Source organism: Triturus cristatus, chromosome 3_2 (genome assembly GCF_964204655.1).
Source record: "Triturus cristatus chromosome 3_2, aTriCri1.1, whole genome shotgun sequence".
NCBI lineage: Eukaryota > Metazoa > Chordata > Amphibia > Caudata > Salamandridae > Triturus > Triturus cristatus.
The window spans coordinates 1085165330-1085182975 of NC_140584.1; the positions used below are offsets into that span (position 1 = coordinate 1085165330).

At 49.5% G+C, this 17646-nt stretch overlaps 1 protein-coding gene across 3 annotated transcripts in view; it reads right to left on the reverse strand.

Moving 5' to 3' along the window:
• The window catches only part of CUX1 (cut like homeobox 1), a 1097219-nt gene that overhangs the window by 370407 nt on the left and 709166 nt on the right, over positions 1-17646 (reverse strand). For all 3 annotated transcript variants that reach the window (XM_085649842.1, XM_085649843.1, XM_085649841.1), the window contains one exon: positions 13125-13226. In XM_085649842.1, the coding sequence (XP_085505968.1) occupies positions 13125-13226 (102 nt within the window). The remainder of the gene's footprint in view (positions 1-13124; positions 13227-17646) is intronic.

Below are 17646 nucleotides of genomic sequence, written 5' to 3' on the forward strand. Positions count from 1 at the left end.
AGTTCGTAGAGCAGAGAGGAAGCGAGTGTCGGTAAGAAATCTGAAGCTACACAAAGTCTCTACCAAATGGGGAATTACCAAAAATAAGTAAGTTGTTCATCTAATGGAGACTTCTAGCCTCAGAATCGTTACCTCAGAATAGATACCCAAGAATACCTACCCAGAGGTGGCTCTGCAAACAGATTAGACCAAAGTCCTGTAGGACCGAACGGGCAAAACGCCCATCACAATGGACCTGACTGTCCAGGCAATACAGGATAGTGAAGTAAGCAGAGGTTCCCACGTAGCTGCCCGACAGATGTCCAGGACAGGGACTCCACGAGCTAATGCAGTGGCACAAGCTTTGGTTCTAGTGGAATGAACGCGCAGGCCCTCAGGGTGTTGCTTCTTGACCACTGCGTAAAAGATTTTTATGCAGAAAGCTATCCATCATGAGAAGGTCTTTCTCTTCATGGCCTTTCCTTTCTTCACCCCGATATACCAAGCAAAGAGTTGATCATCTACCTGGAACTCTGTACTACGATCAATGTAGAACGACAACTCTTTTTGGGTTGAGGCAGTGGAGTTTCTCTTCTTCTTTAGAAGGGCGGGGTGTAGCAAAGGTGTGTAGGTTTATATTTGACCCATATGAAAAGGGGTCACTACTTTCGGGAGAAAGGAGGCATGATTTCGCACAACCAGTTTGTCTGGGCTCTAATGTTGTATAAAGAGGGTGCACAGAGAGTGCTTGCATGGGCAACAGAAAAGCCTGTTTTGATGGCGAGTAAACAAAGTTGAAAAACTCTGTTGAGGCTTTAAGGTCGCATACATTAGGAAGGTCAAGACCGGATTGGGATCCCACTGGGGTACAACAAATAGTTTTGAAGGGAATAGGTGTTGGGAGTCCCTTTAAGAAACAAGTCAAAACAGGTGACTGTAGTAAGCTGGCTCTTTATGTAGTATACCAAAAAGAGGTATGCGGTGTAAAGAATCCAGGTATCCCTTCTGAGTGGACAGGGGCTTGCTCTAACAATCCCAAGGTGCTCTATCTAGGGTAGTGTGGACGAGCAGCCTTAGGCTCATCATGCAAGAGTGATCGACATTTTCTGCAAACACAGAGTCAATAATGGATACACACACACACAAAAATGAGATCCACACCAACTTAGAAAAATAACAGGTATTTGTATTCATATTTTGAAACCAAGAACTTCGTAACGAGCTAAGTACTTATTTGCAATAGACTATTTGAACAAGTTACTTACCTTCGGTAACAATATATCTGTAAGAAACATTAGTTAGTTAGATTCCTTACCTTAGAATATCCCCAGCCGTCAGGCTGGATCCGGAAAGATTTTTCGTCAGCAGTACCGTTGCAAATCGGTAGGCGTCGTCTACGACTCCGCGTCTGTCGTCGGTGTTGTGATCGCCGGGATGACGTCGGAGTACTTAGACGCCGCCCTCGTGCGCTGACGTCAGTTCTGTACATAGCTTTCTGCACCAGGAACGCAGAATCATGAAAAAAACGACACTGGTGCCATGAAACTAGGGCCCTGAAAGGGATGACCTTAACGCAGAACGGGGAGGATGGGTGGGGCAGTAAGGAATCTAACTAACTAATGTTTCTTACAGATATATGGTTACCGAAGGTAAGTGACTTGTTCATCTGAAAGAAACACGTTAGTTAGATTCCTTACTTTAGAATAGATACCCCAGCAATACCAACCCCGGTGGAGGGTCTGGGAACCAAGATCACAACAGGAAGTCCTGGAGAACTGAACGGCCAAAGAAGCCGTCTCTCCGGACTTGGCTGTCCAGGCAGTAATGCTTGGCAAACGTGTGCAGCAAGGCCCACGTTGCTCCCTGACAAATGTCCTGCAGAGGGACTCCCCGTCCCAAGGCAGTAGTAGCCGCTGTGGCCCGAGTGGAATGGGCCCTCAGCCCCACAGGAGGATCCTTTTTAGCCAAGGAATAACAGGCCTTAATGCACAAAACGACCCACCAAGAGATGGTCGGCTTGTGCACTGCCCGCCCCTTCTTAGTGCCCAAGTAGCCAATGAAGAGTTGGTCGTCCACCCAGAACTGTTTTGTGCGGTCCAGATAGAAGGAGAGTGCACGTTTTGGGTCCAGACGGTGGAGCCTCTCTTCCTCTTTCAAGGGATGCGGAAGTGGAAAGAAGGTGGGGAATGTAACAGACTGGCCGATGTGAAAGGCAGTAAACACCTTAGGAAGAAAGGAAGGATGAGTCCTTAGAACAACCTTGTCCGATGGACAGAGAGGAAAGGAGGTTTAGAAGAAAAAGCCTGGAGCTCACTCACTCTTCTGGCAGAGGTGATGGTAACCAGGAAAGCAGTCTTGAGAGTCAGAAGACGAAGAGGACAGGTATGAAGTGGCTCAAAAGGAGTGCCCATCAGATAGGTTAACACCAGATTCAAGTCCCACTGAGGCATTACGAAAGGGACAGGAGGAAACGTGTGAGTAATGCCTTTTAAGAATCTAGTAACAACAGGGGACTTGAAAAGAGAAGGCTGATCAGGAAGCCGTAAGAAGGCAGAAACAGCTGAAAGATATCCCATGATGGTGCCCAGAGCAGAGCACTGCTGGGCCAGGGAAAGAAGAAAGAGGAGAACCTCAGAAAGAGAGGCGGAAAGGGGATCCACAGACTTTGCTGTGCACCATGCCACAAATTTGTTCCACCTGCAGGCGTATACCATTTTAGTGAAGGGACGCCTGGCTGCCAGAATGACATCACAGACTTCAGGAGGCAAGTCAAATGGCATCAACTGCCACCGCTCAATCTCCACGCATGGAGGTGGAGGCTGGACAGGTTTGGGTGGAGGACCGTCCCCTGCTGCTGCGACAGAAGGTCCTCCTGAAGAGGCAGTCGAATCGGGGGATCGATTGACAGACTGAGTAGCAAAGGATACCAGTTTCTTCGTGCCCAATCCGGAGCCACAAGGATGACTTGGGCCCGGTCGCGCCTGATCTTCTTCAGCACTCTGGACAGAAGTGGTATAGGCGGAAGGCATATAACAGACTGCAACTCCACTCGCGACGAAAAGCGTCTCCGAGCGAGTGCCGCCTTGGAAACTTCAACGCGCAGAACTGATGACAATGCGCGTTCTCTTCGGTGGCGAATAGATCTAACCAAGACTCTCCCTATTGCCGAAAGAGGCCTTGCGCCACGTCCGAGTTCAGATGCCATTCGTGATCCATCATGCACCAGCTGCTGAGTTTGTCCGCCCTGGCGTTCAGAGAGCCCGCCAGGTGTTGAACCACCAGGGTGATGCCCTAATATTCCAGCCATGTCCAGAGGTGCAGAGCCTCCTGACAAAGGGTCCACGACCCCACCCCACCCTGTTTGTTGCAATACCACATGGCAGTGCTGTTGTCCGTGAACACCTGCACTACACTTCCCCATACAGAGGGAAGGAATGCTTTCAGTGCAAGCCGGATCGCCCGCAGCTCCAATAGGTTGATATGGAGCCGGGACTCCGCCGGAGACCAGAGGCCTCTGATCTCCGCCTCTCCCATGTGGCCCACCCCATCCCAGGAGGGACGCATCCGTCACCACCACTTGCTCCGGTTGGGGTAGGGAGAGGGATCTGCCACTGACCCAATCGCGGTCCGTGAGCCACCACGGCAACCTGTCCGAGATCAGGACGTGGTCGGACAGGTTGCCCTGATGTTGAGCCCACTGGAACTTCAGGTCCCACTGCAGAGCCCGCATCCGCCACCTGGCGCGATGTACCAGCAGGATGCAGGAGGCCATCAGACCCAGCAGCCGTAGGACCATCCTTACCGAAACTCGGGATAAAGGCTGAAAGATCAGATTCAGAGCCTGAATATCCCGAACCCGCTGTTCGGGAGGATAGACCCGAAACTGCGCAGAGTCCAGAACCGCTCCGATGAAAAGGAGCTTCTGGGAGGGACTCAGATGTGACTTCGGCACGTTGATGGAGAACCCGAGCAAATGCAGGAGGTCGACCGTAGTCTGGAGGTGGGAGACGACTGCCTGGGGTGAGCCCGCCTTCAACAACCAGTTTCGAGATAGGGGAAGACTAGAACCCCTAGTCTGCGCAGATGAGCTGCGACCACCGCCATCACTTTCGTGAACACCCGAGGGGCACTGGTGAGGCCGAAGGGGAGCACGGTAAACTGAAAGTGCTCGTGACCTACCGTGAACCGCAGGTAACACCGGTGGGCCCGAAGGACGGGGATGTGGAAATACGCGTCCTGCAAGTCCAACACTACCATCCAGTCTCCAGGGTCTAGGGCAGCCAGAACCTGAGCTAAAGTGAGCATCTTGAACTTCTCCTTCCAGAGGAAGGCGTTGATGCTCCGGAGGTCCAAGATAGGGCTTAGGCCCCCTTTGCCCTTCTTGGGAACCAGAAAGTAGTGGGAGTAACAACCCCGTCCTACTTCTGGGCAGGAACTCGATGGCCCCCTTGGCCAAGAGGGCCGTAACTTCCTCCCGCAGAAGTTGCAAGTGATCCCCCGACATGCGGTGGTACTGCGGTGGCATGGCTGGAGGGGTCGACTCAAAGGGGAGGGAGTAGCCCCTTCGGACGATTTGCAGCACCCACCTGTCCGACGTGATGGTATGCCAGTGGAGCAGCTGATGGCGAACTCTGCCTCCCACCGGCGTGGAATGGGCCTGAAAGGTCGGACTAGGAAGGCTTTGAGGCAGATGCTGCGGGAGCGGATGTGGACTGACTGGCTCTCTGTCCCCCTGTTCCGCCACGGCGGAATCCGCGGCTGCGTTGAGGCTGGTTCTGCGGCCTGTGGCTGGACGAACGTGCGGGGGCGCCCCTTCCTTGGCCACGAAAGGGGCGAAAAGCAGAAGGTTGCTGGCACTGGGCCGACAGACCCAAGGACTTGGCCGTAGCCCTGGAGTCCTTAAAGCGCTCCAGTACGCTATCTGCTTTGTCGCCAAAAAGCAGACGGCCATCAAAGGGCACGTCCATGAGAGTGCTCTGGACATCCCCTGAAAAGTTTGTGGACCTCAGCCAGGCGTGAAGACAAATCGCCACCGTCGTTGCAATCGCTCTACCCAGCGAGTCCGTGGTGTCAAGTCCACATCTAATGGAATACCGTGCTGCATCAAGCCCCTCAGCAAGAGCCTGGGCGAGCCGTGTCCTGGCCTCCTCTGGACACTGGGGCAGCACGTCCGCCACCGTATCCCACAGAGAGTGGGTGTAGCGGTCCAAAAGGCATGTGGTATTAATGGACCGCAACCCAAGACTGAGTGAGGAAAACAGTTTCTTGCCAAACTGTTCCATTCTTTTGGATTCCCGGTCCGGAGGTGCGGACTGGAAGGCGGTTTGGGACGTGGAGGCCTGGATAACCAGACTCTCAGGGGTGGGGTGTACGGACAGAAAAGCAGGGGTCGCCCTGAGCTGGGCGGTGGCGTCGGGCCACGTTCCGATCAACAGGAGAGACTGTTGAGGGCTTGGACCAAGTGCCCATCAGAACGTCGGTGAGGGCTTCATTAAACTGCAGCAGAGGCTAGAAGAGCTTACAGGCAGTTGAAGCATCTCAGTGAGGAGGTTAGTCCTCACGGCCGCTGCAGGGAGCTCCAGGCGCAAGGCCTTGGCCACCTTGCGCAGCACCACAGCATAAGTAGCCACGGAAGGAGGAGAGATGAAACCAGTGTCAGGCGAAGTGTCTAGACCACTGGCCTCCCCTAGCTCATCTGCCCAGTCCTGACTTAACTGGCACTGCTGTGCCAGAGGGTCCTCAGACCCCTCCCAGTCCTCCCCTTCATCCGTGTCCTGGTAATCAGGCAGAAATGACGGAGCCGGGTCATAGGCGAAAGGCTCACCCATCGGCACCGGAGACGGCGCTGAGTGGCGCCGCTCCGACGCCGGACCCGGACTGAAACCAGCGACAGCGTCGTCAGAGGTCAGCGCCGGGAGCGACACCATGGGGGTTGGCGCCAGCGGAGGAGTTGTGAGGTAAACTGGCGTCGACCGGTATCCAGGCGTGGATCCCACGGGGGCCTGCGGCATCGGGACCAAAGTAGACGGCGGCGCCGGGGCCGAAGCTGCCGGCTCGCTAGGTCCCCCAGTCGGACCTGCGGGGCCCGGAAGCGCCGGCAGGCCTTGACGGCGGGAAGAGAGTCCTCATGGGCACGAGGAAGTCTCGAATCTCGCCTGGAGTCGCATGAAACACAGGGACCTGAGGGTGTGGGTCCGGATGAGACTCCTGTGGCTCTGGCGGTGGTGCCACCCGAACAATCGGTCGAGTCGCGCGACCGGCGAGGGGAGTCAGAAGAGCGATGTGTCTTCTTCGACTTCTTTTTGCCATGCCTCGACTTACCTGAGTGCGAGGACTTGGATCCCGACGAGCGGTGAGGACTGCGGATCTCGAGGAGCTTGTGGGACCGCTCCCGCCTAGCTTTCGACGTCAATGCCCGGCAGTCGGGGCACGACTTGTCATTGTGGTCGGCCCCAAGAAAGTAGACACCCCAATGGTGGGGGTTGGTAACCGACATCAGTCGGTGGCAGCCATCAAACGGCTTGAACCCGGGCATCCCTACCGGCACCAGGAGTCGAAGGCGACTCGAAAAAGATAGACAAAATGTCCAAAAAGCTAGTCAAAAAGTTAGTCAAAAAATGACTAAGGGTATGCTTTTCTCGCATCTGCGCTTGCTGGCGCGGAAAAAAGATGAACTGACGTCAGCGCGCGAGGGCGGCGCCCAAGTACTCCGACGAAGTCATCCCGGCGATCACGACGCCGACGACGGACGTGGAGCCGCAGACGACGCCTACCGACGCGCAGGGGTACTCCTGATGAAAAATCTTTCCGGATCCGTTTTTCTTTCAGATCTTTTCTTTACCCGACTTCTCCAACATTCATTCCTCGACACAGCCAATTGGATATCCACGCCAAGGACACAGTTGAAGCGCTCAATCAAACCATTTCCACTAGGGTGATAAACCGGCGTTCTACTATGCTTGATGCCCCACCTATTAAGGAATTAACGAAACCCCCCTGAGACAAACTGGGGACCACTGACGGTCAACATCTCTGCAGGACATTCTTACCTGCAGAAAATTTCTTCACAAAAGACAATCACATTGCTAGACTTGATTTCCCTGATGAAAGCCACCTCCGGCCACTTGGAGTAATAATCCATCATCACCAAAGCATATTTTTCACACTCTCCCAAGCCTTCAAAAGGACCGCATATATCTATGGTAACTCTTTCCAATGCTCGCTCTGGCAACTGTACAGGATTAATCGCGTTCTCTCTTAACACATGTAACTTATCACTGCAAGTGCAAATCTACTCTGTCTTTCCTTTTCACTGCCGACATACCACCATGTCCTTCATGCAATAACTCCATCAGTCTCCTCCTGTGAACCCTTGCTGCCTTCAGCGAGTCCTTAACTGGTGTCCTACTGGTGTATGTGCTTTCTGCTCCCTTGAGAGTGCGTGATGCGAAAGCCACAACTCTTTCCTTACCCTCATGCTCCTGCATCAGTACAGCTCCTAGATCATAACCACTGGCATCTGTTAATACAATGGTTCTGTCCCTAGGATCAAAAGGTCTCTAAGCTGTAGCATCCACTATAGCCTTTTTCACAGCTATACAAGCTTGTTGACATTCTTTCGTCCACTGAAACGCTACCCCTTTCTTCATCAATTCTTGCAGATGATGCACTCGCTAAAAAAAAATATGCACAGATTTGGCGTAATACTCGGCTAGACCAAGAAATGATCTCAGCTCATCTTTGTCACTCGGGGGAGGAGCTTTTTCCAGATCCTCCACCAGATTTAATTTGAGTCTAATCCCATCGCAGGATAACGTGTGTCCCAAATACTGTACTTCCGGTCTACAAAATATACACTTTTGCAGACCGATGGTGAGCCCAGCTTCCTCAAACTTTGCTAGTACCTCCCTCAGGAGTTTGTCATGTTGATTTTTGTCCCTACCACAAAACAATACATCATCTTGAAAAACTAACACATTAGACAGAGCACTCAGAACTCCTTGCATTACCCTCTGAAACACGGTTGACACAGAAGCCAGACCAAACGGCATGCAAATAAATTTGAACAATCGTTCTGGTGTAATGGGGGATGTCAAATGTCTTGACTCTGGTCGTAACAGCAGCTGAAGATAGGCGCTGGACAAATCCAATGTGGTAAAGCATTTTCCTACAGCCACACTAGTCAAAATTTTGTTTATACGGGGCAACGGATGCAGATGCAGATCTATCCAAATGCACTCATTCAAATCTCTCAAGTCTATACATATGCGGATATTTCCATTGGGTTTGTGCTTGATCTCGATGGGACTCAACAATTCTGAAGCCTCTATTGGCTCTATCACACCCTCCTTACACAACCTGCACAACTCTTCTTTCAATTGACCTCTTAGTGCCATTGGAACATATCATACTTTGTGCAATTTGGGTTTGGCATATTTCTTAAGAACAATGCGATGTTCAACTTTTTTAAGACATCCTAATTCCTTTTTAAAAAGATTGGGGAACCTTTCAATCTATTCCTTACCTTCTTGAGATTCCGTCAACAATACTTACAAAGGATGGTTGGGGTTTAGAAGAATTCCCAAAGCTTTTTGTTCCCTCCAGCCTAATAAAGATCTTCCTTTTATAACCATATATATTTTAGCATGTGGTTTTCTGTTTTGGAATTCCACTTTGGCATTGAAAAATACCAAAATGGCAACTTCTTGCCGCAATAACCCTACGGTTCTACATCAGTCAGGTTACATATTACTAACAACCAGCACTTCCACATCTGCTTCATCCTTTAAATTTGTTTAATCTTCCGAGTTTGACGTTTCAGGATTCTTTACCACATTTACTGATTGTTTTATTCTGGAATGCTCATCCTTCTTGCATACCCTTGAAAAATTGGCTAGTTTTTTTTTTTTACATGAGAAACATCTGCTCTTGGCAGCGAGACAATAGCTGGCCACAGCTGTATGTCTACTGCTCCTACACCTGAAACATAACCTTTTATAGCCGTTTTCCTGTTTCTTGATGGAGTTCCTGTTCTCTTCCCTTACAGCACCTAAATTTCTCTTCCTGGTATTCACTACATAAACTTTGTGCACATCTAGATCATTGTTAGATCCTGGACCAGCTAATTCCTTTACGTATTGAGAGGTGTTTGACCTCATCCCTCAGTTCTTTAAATTTGCATGTAACTGCTAAGCTCCTTAAAGCTGCTACATATTGCTCAATTGTTTCTCCTTTCCACCACTATACTCCATTTTTCCCCATACGTTTCTGCTAATTCCACCTTTGCAAACTCATATACGTCTTCTTTTTCCTCATCTGACCCTGTATCAGCATTTCCTCTCCCCAAAAGTGGTTCAGGTAACATGTTGAGCACCCTTCTACCTTCCACCCCTAGACTATGTTTGAGGATTGTCAACTTCCTCTTTGCCACATATACATCCCTGCCTATGGCCTCTAAGTAGTAAAGGACTTCTTCCAGTCCTCCCACTCCATGCAAGTCGGACCTGGTTCTGGGAAAAAAGTAGGAGGAGGAGGAATGGACTGCAATGACACTGTAAGGTGTAATTCAAGGTATACTTAGAAAGGAATATAAACACAACACCTATGTGGCTTTCGTTGTCAACGCAACTCAGACAGAACAATGATAGACAAAGGTGTACCTGTCACCGAAATAACTGATATAAGAATTACAATCATAGGCACAAGTTCAAGGTGAAGCCCATCCCTTATATCATACAGTCAGCGTGCCTGTCAAAGGAACTCGACTGAACGTATCAGAATTGTCGGCACAAGTTCAGGACAATGCCAGCTACCAATGTATGACAGGCGGTGTGCCTGTCACCGATATCTCACCACAGACTGCTGCAAGCATCAACCCCATAAGCGATGTGCCACCCGGAGCTCTCCACTCCATTGGCACTTTCAGTGAGCTCCGAGCAGCTCAGATTCTTCAGTGAACTCCGCACCACCAGACAATCGCTACCCGGAATCAACACAATCCCACAGAGCCTACGCCAATTATAAATGGAGGCACGCACAGCGTCGTCGCATCACCAGGCAACCACGTCGCTGCACGCATGCAGGGATTACGTGACACCGGAAAATCCGCAACGTCAGGAGCCACAGAACGTAGGAAGTTCCAACCGTCACTAAGTTGTAGAACTCCTCCGGCATGTCTCCTCTCCGATGCTCTTGCATACCCCTTGCAGGTTGCTATGCAGCTGGACGGCGGGCCGGAACGGTGAGTTGTATCTGTTTGAACTCCAACCTGTGGTGCCACGCTCTCGCCTCGCTCCTTCACGTGCTCCTTTAAGCCATGTCGTCGCTACCTATTCAAATGCAAACTCTCACCAGTTGGAAATCTATCGGTAGAATCCTTTCACAAATACCAAATTAAATTCACCTCTGAAGTTTTCACAAGCACCCAACCTCAGCATATCGGAAGCCGGCATTTACTATCTGCAACCCAGGAACACGGACCTAGCACAACCGTATATCTGGAATTAGGAGCACGCGGCTGTGGCTCCCTCCCCCATTGGGATACTCAAGCCATCGCGCCTACCGCTTCCCATCACTGGATGGGTCTCACTAATACCGCGCCATTACCTTTGACGCTCTAAGCGGTCCGGTTCCCCTACACCACTGATTGCATTTTTCTCTGTCTGGCTCTTCACCATTCGTGCCCTCAGTTCCATATTTGTTACTATCCAGGCGGGACTTGCCAACATTTATTACAGGCAATTGCACACAGGCATGTTTATTCTAAATGTCCTGATGATGATCCATTTGTGGATCGAAACGCCGTCGACACCCGATACACCTTATACACTGCTCTAAATTGTCATTTAATGTATAAAGGTGTTCTCTTGCAATTTGTTTGTTACATTGTGTGTTTAAAAAAACCTACAGCTTTGCCCGAGCCTTTTTATGTTCTTCGTTGTTTGTCCCTCTTGGTTTAGTTGGATGCAGGCTTGTGTCCAACTTACAAATTGTTTTGTCTGTATTGTGTCTATTTGAATTTAAAATATGAAATATCTGACCTGTGTCTGGATGGACAAGTTATACAAGTATAGTACTGACTGGGTCTATATTCAATTCCCCCCGTTTTTACTGTTGTTTCTCTAGGGACCACTGTTCTTTAAAAAAAACAAACAAAAAAAACTTCGATTAAGAGCATCCAAAGTTGACAAAACGTCAAATCTTCGGCTGCTTTAAATTAAATCTTTTTCTAGGTACTGCACTGGCCCTCTTTAAAAGGAAACCATCCTCGTTGCAAATTTTTAGATGACAGGAGTCAGTTTCAGTGTTATGAAGGTTTATTCAAGATAGGTCCAACAACCCCCAGCAGCCAACCTCCCCGCTCCTCAGCACAGCTCCTCTCCTGGAATCCCCAGTCTGGATTCCAGTAGTGGAACATGAAGTTGCTAGGAAACATGAGGCTACCAGGGACACTACACGACAACCACATCAAATGAAAACATAATAAATAGGCAAAGGCTTTAGAAGCATTTTTGAAGTAATAGTCTGTAGCCACACATACAACTGTTAACAAAAGGCAAGTGGGATGACTAAAGACTTGAAAACCTGACTTCTCAAAGTATCACTAACCAAATATGTGAATATGTGTACTGATAGGAGAGGTTTGGTCGGACTCTTATAAAAATGTTAGCGATAAGAATAAAAGCCTGATTAACTGCAGACTATTGAAACACTTAAAGGAATCAGCCCTTGAGACTGAAGTAATGATCATTCGGCAATCGCGGTTTTGACACCATGAGAGATAATAGCTACTCTCTGTGACCAACAAGTTCACCCATCTGAATTATTCTCACCCTGTCTATACATAGATAGTGCAGCCTGCTGATCTATTTGAAATGTTCACCTAGCCCATGTCTCCTATGGCATTATACCTTAACCCCAGCACTACACCTTTTATTTTACAATATGGTTGGGGCAATCTTATCACACTGGAGATCGAGATATCCGCTCCAAGTGAAAGGCCTCATTGTGGTCACCTGCTGCAAACATTCAACAGACAGATGTACTGGAGCAGCATTCCCTAACTCAAAAAAGCAAAAGATCCATGATAGAAAAAAGATGAAGAAAAAGTATAGAAAGGTGAAATCTTCTATACAGACATTATCATTTGCAATCAAATCACATGCCTTTTGATTACTTTGGTGCCTAAACAACCATCTGAGTTGATGCATCAAGAGGGATTGCTGTATCAGATCAAGATATTAATCAAATTCGGGGACAGTTGACATGAAAAACATTCAAGAGGATATCACATCTTACAAGAAAAGATGTTTACAGGGGAACGTAGCTACTCTGGAAAGTAAATAACCTGCTGTTCACATGGGCACCTAATCTATGTTGGTTACTACCGGTGATGAGCTTCTGCAAGGCCTGTGGCTGTACTGTGGAGTATGAAGAATCCTATCTTAAATGCGCAGAGCTAATGTTGTATATATTTAGCCAGCAGTTTGGGTCAGAGAGCTGAAACTAGCATTGATTTTTCAGATGGCTACAGATGACTTGTCAACTTCAATGGTGATTAAAATCTCATAATTCTTTAGATGATAGGAACCTTTGTATTTATTAGAGTTTTACGGGGAGGCAAAGAGGGTTAGCTCTAGTTATGTGTAATTATTCCACATTTTTTTTAATTTAACAGATAAAAATAACATCTGAATGTAGTAATTGTTGGTATACAAAAGGTGCTCCAGGGTCCATGCACGCAGCGGGGAATTGTTCATATGTTTAGGACTATGAATAAAGATTCTATAATGCAGAACCCAGATATACTGAACGTGTATTGTAATCTGAGAGACTTTGTGATAGTTCCTGGGTGAGCCTCTAAGACTAGCATGACATGTAGGGATCAGTAGCATTGACTTCAAATAAAAGTTACTTTTCTGCAGCAACAGTTTACTCAGAGTAGTTCACCTTTCAACATTCTATTTGGGTTCAATCATCTACTGAGAATGATGTTGTAACACTTCCATGCAACATTTTCTATCAGTTTTTAACAAAAGGGAATTGCAAGGCATTAGACATCACAATTGGTCTTACCCTATAAGAAACTACAGGAAATGTTATTAAGAATAAAGTATTTAGAGGTAAATTGAAATAGAAGTACTCACCTGTTTTCTGTACCTGTAGCTCACGTTTGGCTTGTTCTAGAATAGATTTAATGGCTTCATCCGACCCAGACTCCTGGGTACGAATTTTTGTTGTGATGTTTCCTATGAAAAATAATGTATATAAAATAAAACATTATAATAACCATAAGAGGTGATTTGAGAAAAATTTGTACAGGCTAATCTCTTTACTACATAACAAAAGATGTGGCATCTAGTGGGGTTTCACAGTGAAGGAAAAGATGTTACCTATCAATACAAATATAGCCAAACAATGTGGGATGGGGCAGGAACCAACTAAAATAAAACAGTCAAATAAAGATCCAGAGCCTCTAACTTTAATGGCATCGAGCCCTGTGCATTTGAAGCTGACTATTTCACTTACTATAGCATGTCAAAATTCTGTGCTCGTACATTCAAATCCTGAAGCAGAAAACTAGGCGTATACACCAGTCTCAGATTCCTTAAGGGAAGGAAGGGTGGATTGGGTATAAATATTAGGCCTGGGCGGTAAATTCCGTTCAGCTCGCGGAATTTGGGTAATTTCGCTTTCCGCGGAGAACTCGGAATTGGCAAAATTTCTGCGATCTGCGGAATTTTTTGCTTGTTCGCGCTTTCAAAATGTGTGTTCGCGAGATATTCCTCCCCGAGCACGCAAACAGCGTTCGAGAACAGGAAAAAAGCATCGTGAACGGGCGGAACAAGCAATTCGGCGTGTTCGCAGAACCTTTGCCTGCTCGCTGTGATTTTTTACCTTTTGGCAGAGCTTTGTGTCGCGCGGCTACGCAAATTCCGCCCACCCCATATAAATATTTAGAATGTACCTTGGAAACACATAACATTTTGTTATCAATCATAGATTAAGTCTCATAAAATTAACCTCTTCAGTAGAATACCAAGAAATATCACTTTGCTGTTAATCATAGGGTGAAGAGAAAAACAATACAATTTCCAGTTTAAGAGGGAGAGGGGGACCGGATTTAAAAAAAAAAGGCTAATTAACAAAAACCTTTATGAGTATGTGAAGTGATACTCCTGTTGAACCATTTCACATACTCCTACATACCTTCTGAATTGGCCCCAACACACCTAAAGAACAAGTTACTTACCTTCGGTAACGATGTATCTGTAAGAAACATTAGTTAGTTAGATTCCTCACCTTAGAATATCCCCAGGCGTCAGACTGGATCCGGAAGATTTTTGTAGCAATACCCCTTGCGCGTCACTAGGCGTCGTCTGCGGTTCCGCGTCCGTCGTTGGCGTCGTGCGCCGGAATGACGTCGTCTGAGTACTTAGACGCCGCCCTCGCGCGCTGACGTCAGTTCTTGTACATAGCTTTCCAAGCCAGGAACGCAGAGCCATGCAAGAGACCGACACTGGTGCCAAAAAATCTAGGGCCCTGAAAGGGATAGCCTTAACCCTAGATGTCAGTTCGCAGAACGGGGAGGATGGGTGGGTCGGTGAGGAATTTAACTAACTAATGTTTCTTACAGATACATCGTTACCGAAGGTAAGTAACTTGTTCATCTGAAAGAAACACGTTAGTTAGATTCCTCACCTTAGAATAGATACCCAAGCAATACCAACCCCCGGTGGTGGGTCTGCGAACCAAGATCACACCAGAAAGTCCTGGACGACAGAACGGCCAAAGAAGCCATCCCTCCGGACTTGGCTGTCTAGGCAATAATGCCTGGCAAACGTGTGCAGCGAAGCCCACGTCGCCGCCTGACAGATGTCCTGCAAAGGGACTCCCCGTAGTAGCCGCTGTGGCCCGAGTAGAATGGGATCGCAGCCCAACAGGAGGGTCCTTTTTTGCCAAGGAATAACAGGTTTTTATACACAAAACGACCCACCGGGAGATGGTCCGTTTGTGCACAGCTTTTCCCTTCTTAGCACCCAAGTAGCCAACGAAAAGCTGGTCGTCCACCCGGAACTGTTTCGTGCGGTCCAAATAAAAGGAGAGCGCACGTTTTGGGTCCAGACGGTGGAGCCACTCTTCCTCTTTGGAAGGATACGGAGGTGGAAAGAAGGTGGGCAAGGTGACAGATTGCCCAAGATGAAATGGGGTCACCACTTTTGGTAGAAAGGAAGGACGAGGCCGAAGGACAACCTTGTCCGGATGAACAGATAGAAAAGGAGGCTTGGACGATAGAGCCTGGAGCTCACTCACCCGTCTAGCCGAGGTGATGGCTACCAGGAAAGCAGTCTTAAGAGTCAGAAGACAAAGAGGACAATTGTGAAGAGGCTCAAAGGGAGCGCACATCAGAAATGTTAGGACAAGATTCAAGTCCCACTGAGGCATTACGAAAGGGACAGGAGGGAACGTGTGAGTAATGCCTTTAAGAAAGCGTGACACTACAGGGGACTTGAAAAGAGAGGGCTGATCAGGAAGCCGTAAGAAGGCAGAAATGGCAGCAAGATAACCTTTCAAGGTGCCCAGGGCAGAGCCCTGCCGGGCCAAAGAAAGAAGAAAGAGGAGAACCTCAGCAAGAGGGGCGGAAAGGGGATCCACAGCCTTTGCTGTGCACCATGCCACAAATTTGTTCCACCGGCAGGCGTATACCGTCTTTGTGGAGGGACGCCTGGCTGCCAGAATGATATCACAGACTTCAGGAGGTAAGTCAAATGGCATCAACTGCCGCCGCTCAATCTCCACGCATGGAGGTGGAGGCTGGACAGGTGCGGGTGGAGGACCGTCCCCTGCTGCTGCGACAGAAGATCCTCCCGAAGGGGTAGACGTATCGGAGGATCGGTCAACATACTGAGTAGCTCGGGATACCAGTACCTTCGTGCCCAATCCGGAGCCACCAAGATGACTTGGGCCCGGTCGCGCCTGATCTTTTTCAGCACTCTGGGCAGAAGTGGTATAGGCGGAAAGGCGTACAACAGACTGCAACTCCACTTGCGACGAAAAGCGTCGCCGAGCGAGTGCCGCCTTGGAAATTCCAACGCGCAGAACTGCTGACATTGCGCGTTCTCGTCGGTGGCGAATAGATCTAACCAAGGCTCTCCCCACTGCTGAAAGAGACCTTGCGCCACTTCGGAGTTCAGACGCCATTCGTGATCCATCATGCACCGGCGGCTGAGTTCGTCTGCTCTGGCGTTCAGAGAGCCCGCCAGATGTTGAACCACTAGGGTGACGCCCTGGTGTTCCAGCCACGTCCAGAGGCGCTGAGCCTCCTGACAAAGGGTCCACGACCCCACCCCGCCCTGTTTGTTGCAATACCACATGATGGTGGTGTTGTCCGTGAACACCTGCACGACACTTCCCCTGACAGAGGGAAGGAAGGCTTTCAGTGCAAGTTGGATCGCTCTCAATTCCAACAGGTTGATGTGGAGGCGAGACTCCGCCGGAGACCAGAAGCCTCTGATCTCCGCCTCTCCCATATGGCCACCCCATCCTAGGAGGGACGCATCCGTCACTACGACATGCTCCGGTTGGGGAAGGGAGAGGCTCTTGCCCGTGACCCAATCGCGGTCCGTGAGCCACCACTGCAACTGCTGTGCAGTGCCCTCCGAGATCAAGACATGGTCGGACAGGTTGCCGTGATGCTGGGCCCACTGAAACTTCAGGTCCCACTGCAGAGCCTGCATGCGCCGCCTGGCGTGATGCACTAGTAGGATGCAGGAGGCCATCAGCCTCAGAAGCCGCAACACTAGCCTGACCGAAACCCAGGATAGAGGCCGAAAGATGGGAATCAGGGCCTGAATATCCCGGACCCGCTGTTCCGGCGGATAGACCCGGAACTGCGCCGAATCAAGAACCGCTCCGATGAAGAGGAGCTTCTGAGAGGGACTCAGGTGTGACTTCGGCACGTTGATGGAAAACCCCAGCAAATGCAGGAGATCCGCCGTAGTCTGGAGGTGGGAGACGACTGCCTGGGGCGAGCCCGCCTTCAACAACCAGTCGTCGAGATAGGGGAAGACTGGAACCCCTGATCTGCGCAGATTTGCTGCGACCACCGCCATCACTTTCGTGAACACCCGAGGGGCACTGGTAAGGCCGAAGGGGAGCACGGTAAACTGAAAGTGCTCCTGACCCACCGTGAACCGCAGGCAACGCCGGTGGGCCGGCAGGACGGGGATGTGGAAATATGCGTCCTGCATGTCCAACGCTACCATCCAGTCTCCAGGGTCTAGGGCAGCTAGAACCTGAGCCAAAGTTAACATTTTGAACCTTCCCTTCCGGAGGAAGGTATTGACGTTCCGGAGGTCCAAGATAGGGCGTAGGCCCCCTTTGCCCTTCTTGGGAACCAGAAAGTAGTGGGAATAACAACCACGACCTACTTCTGGGCTCGGAACGCGCTCGACGGCCCCCTTGGCCAAGAGGGCCGAAACTTCCTCGTGGAGAAGATTCAAATGATCCCCCGAAATACGGTGGTGCTGCGGTGTCATGGCTGGAGGGGTCGGCTCGAAGGGGAGGGAGTAGCCCCTTCGGACGATTTGCAGCACCCACCTGTCCGATGTGATGGACCGCCAGTGGAGCAGGTGATGGCGAACTCTGCCGCCCACTGGCGTGGAATGG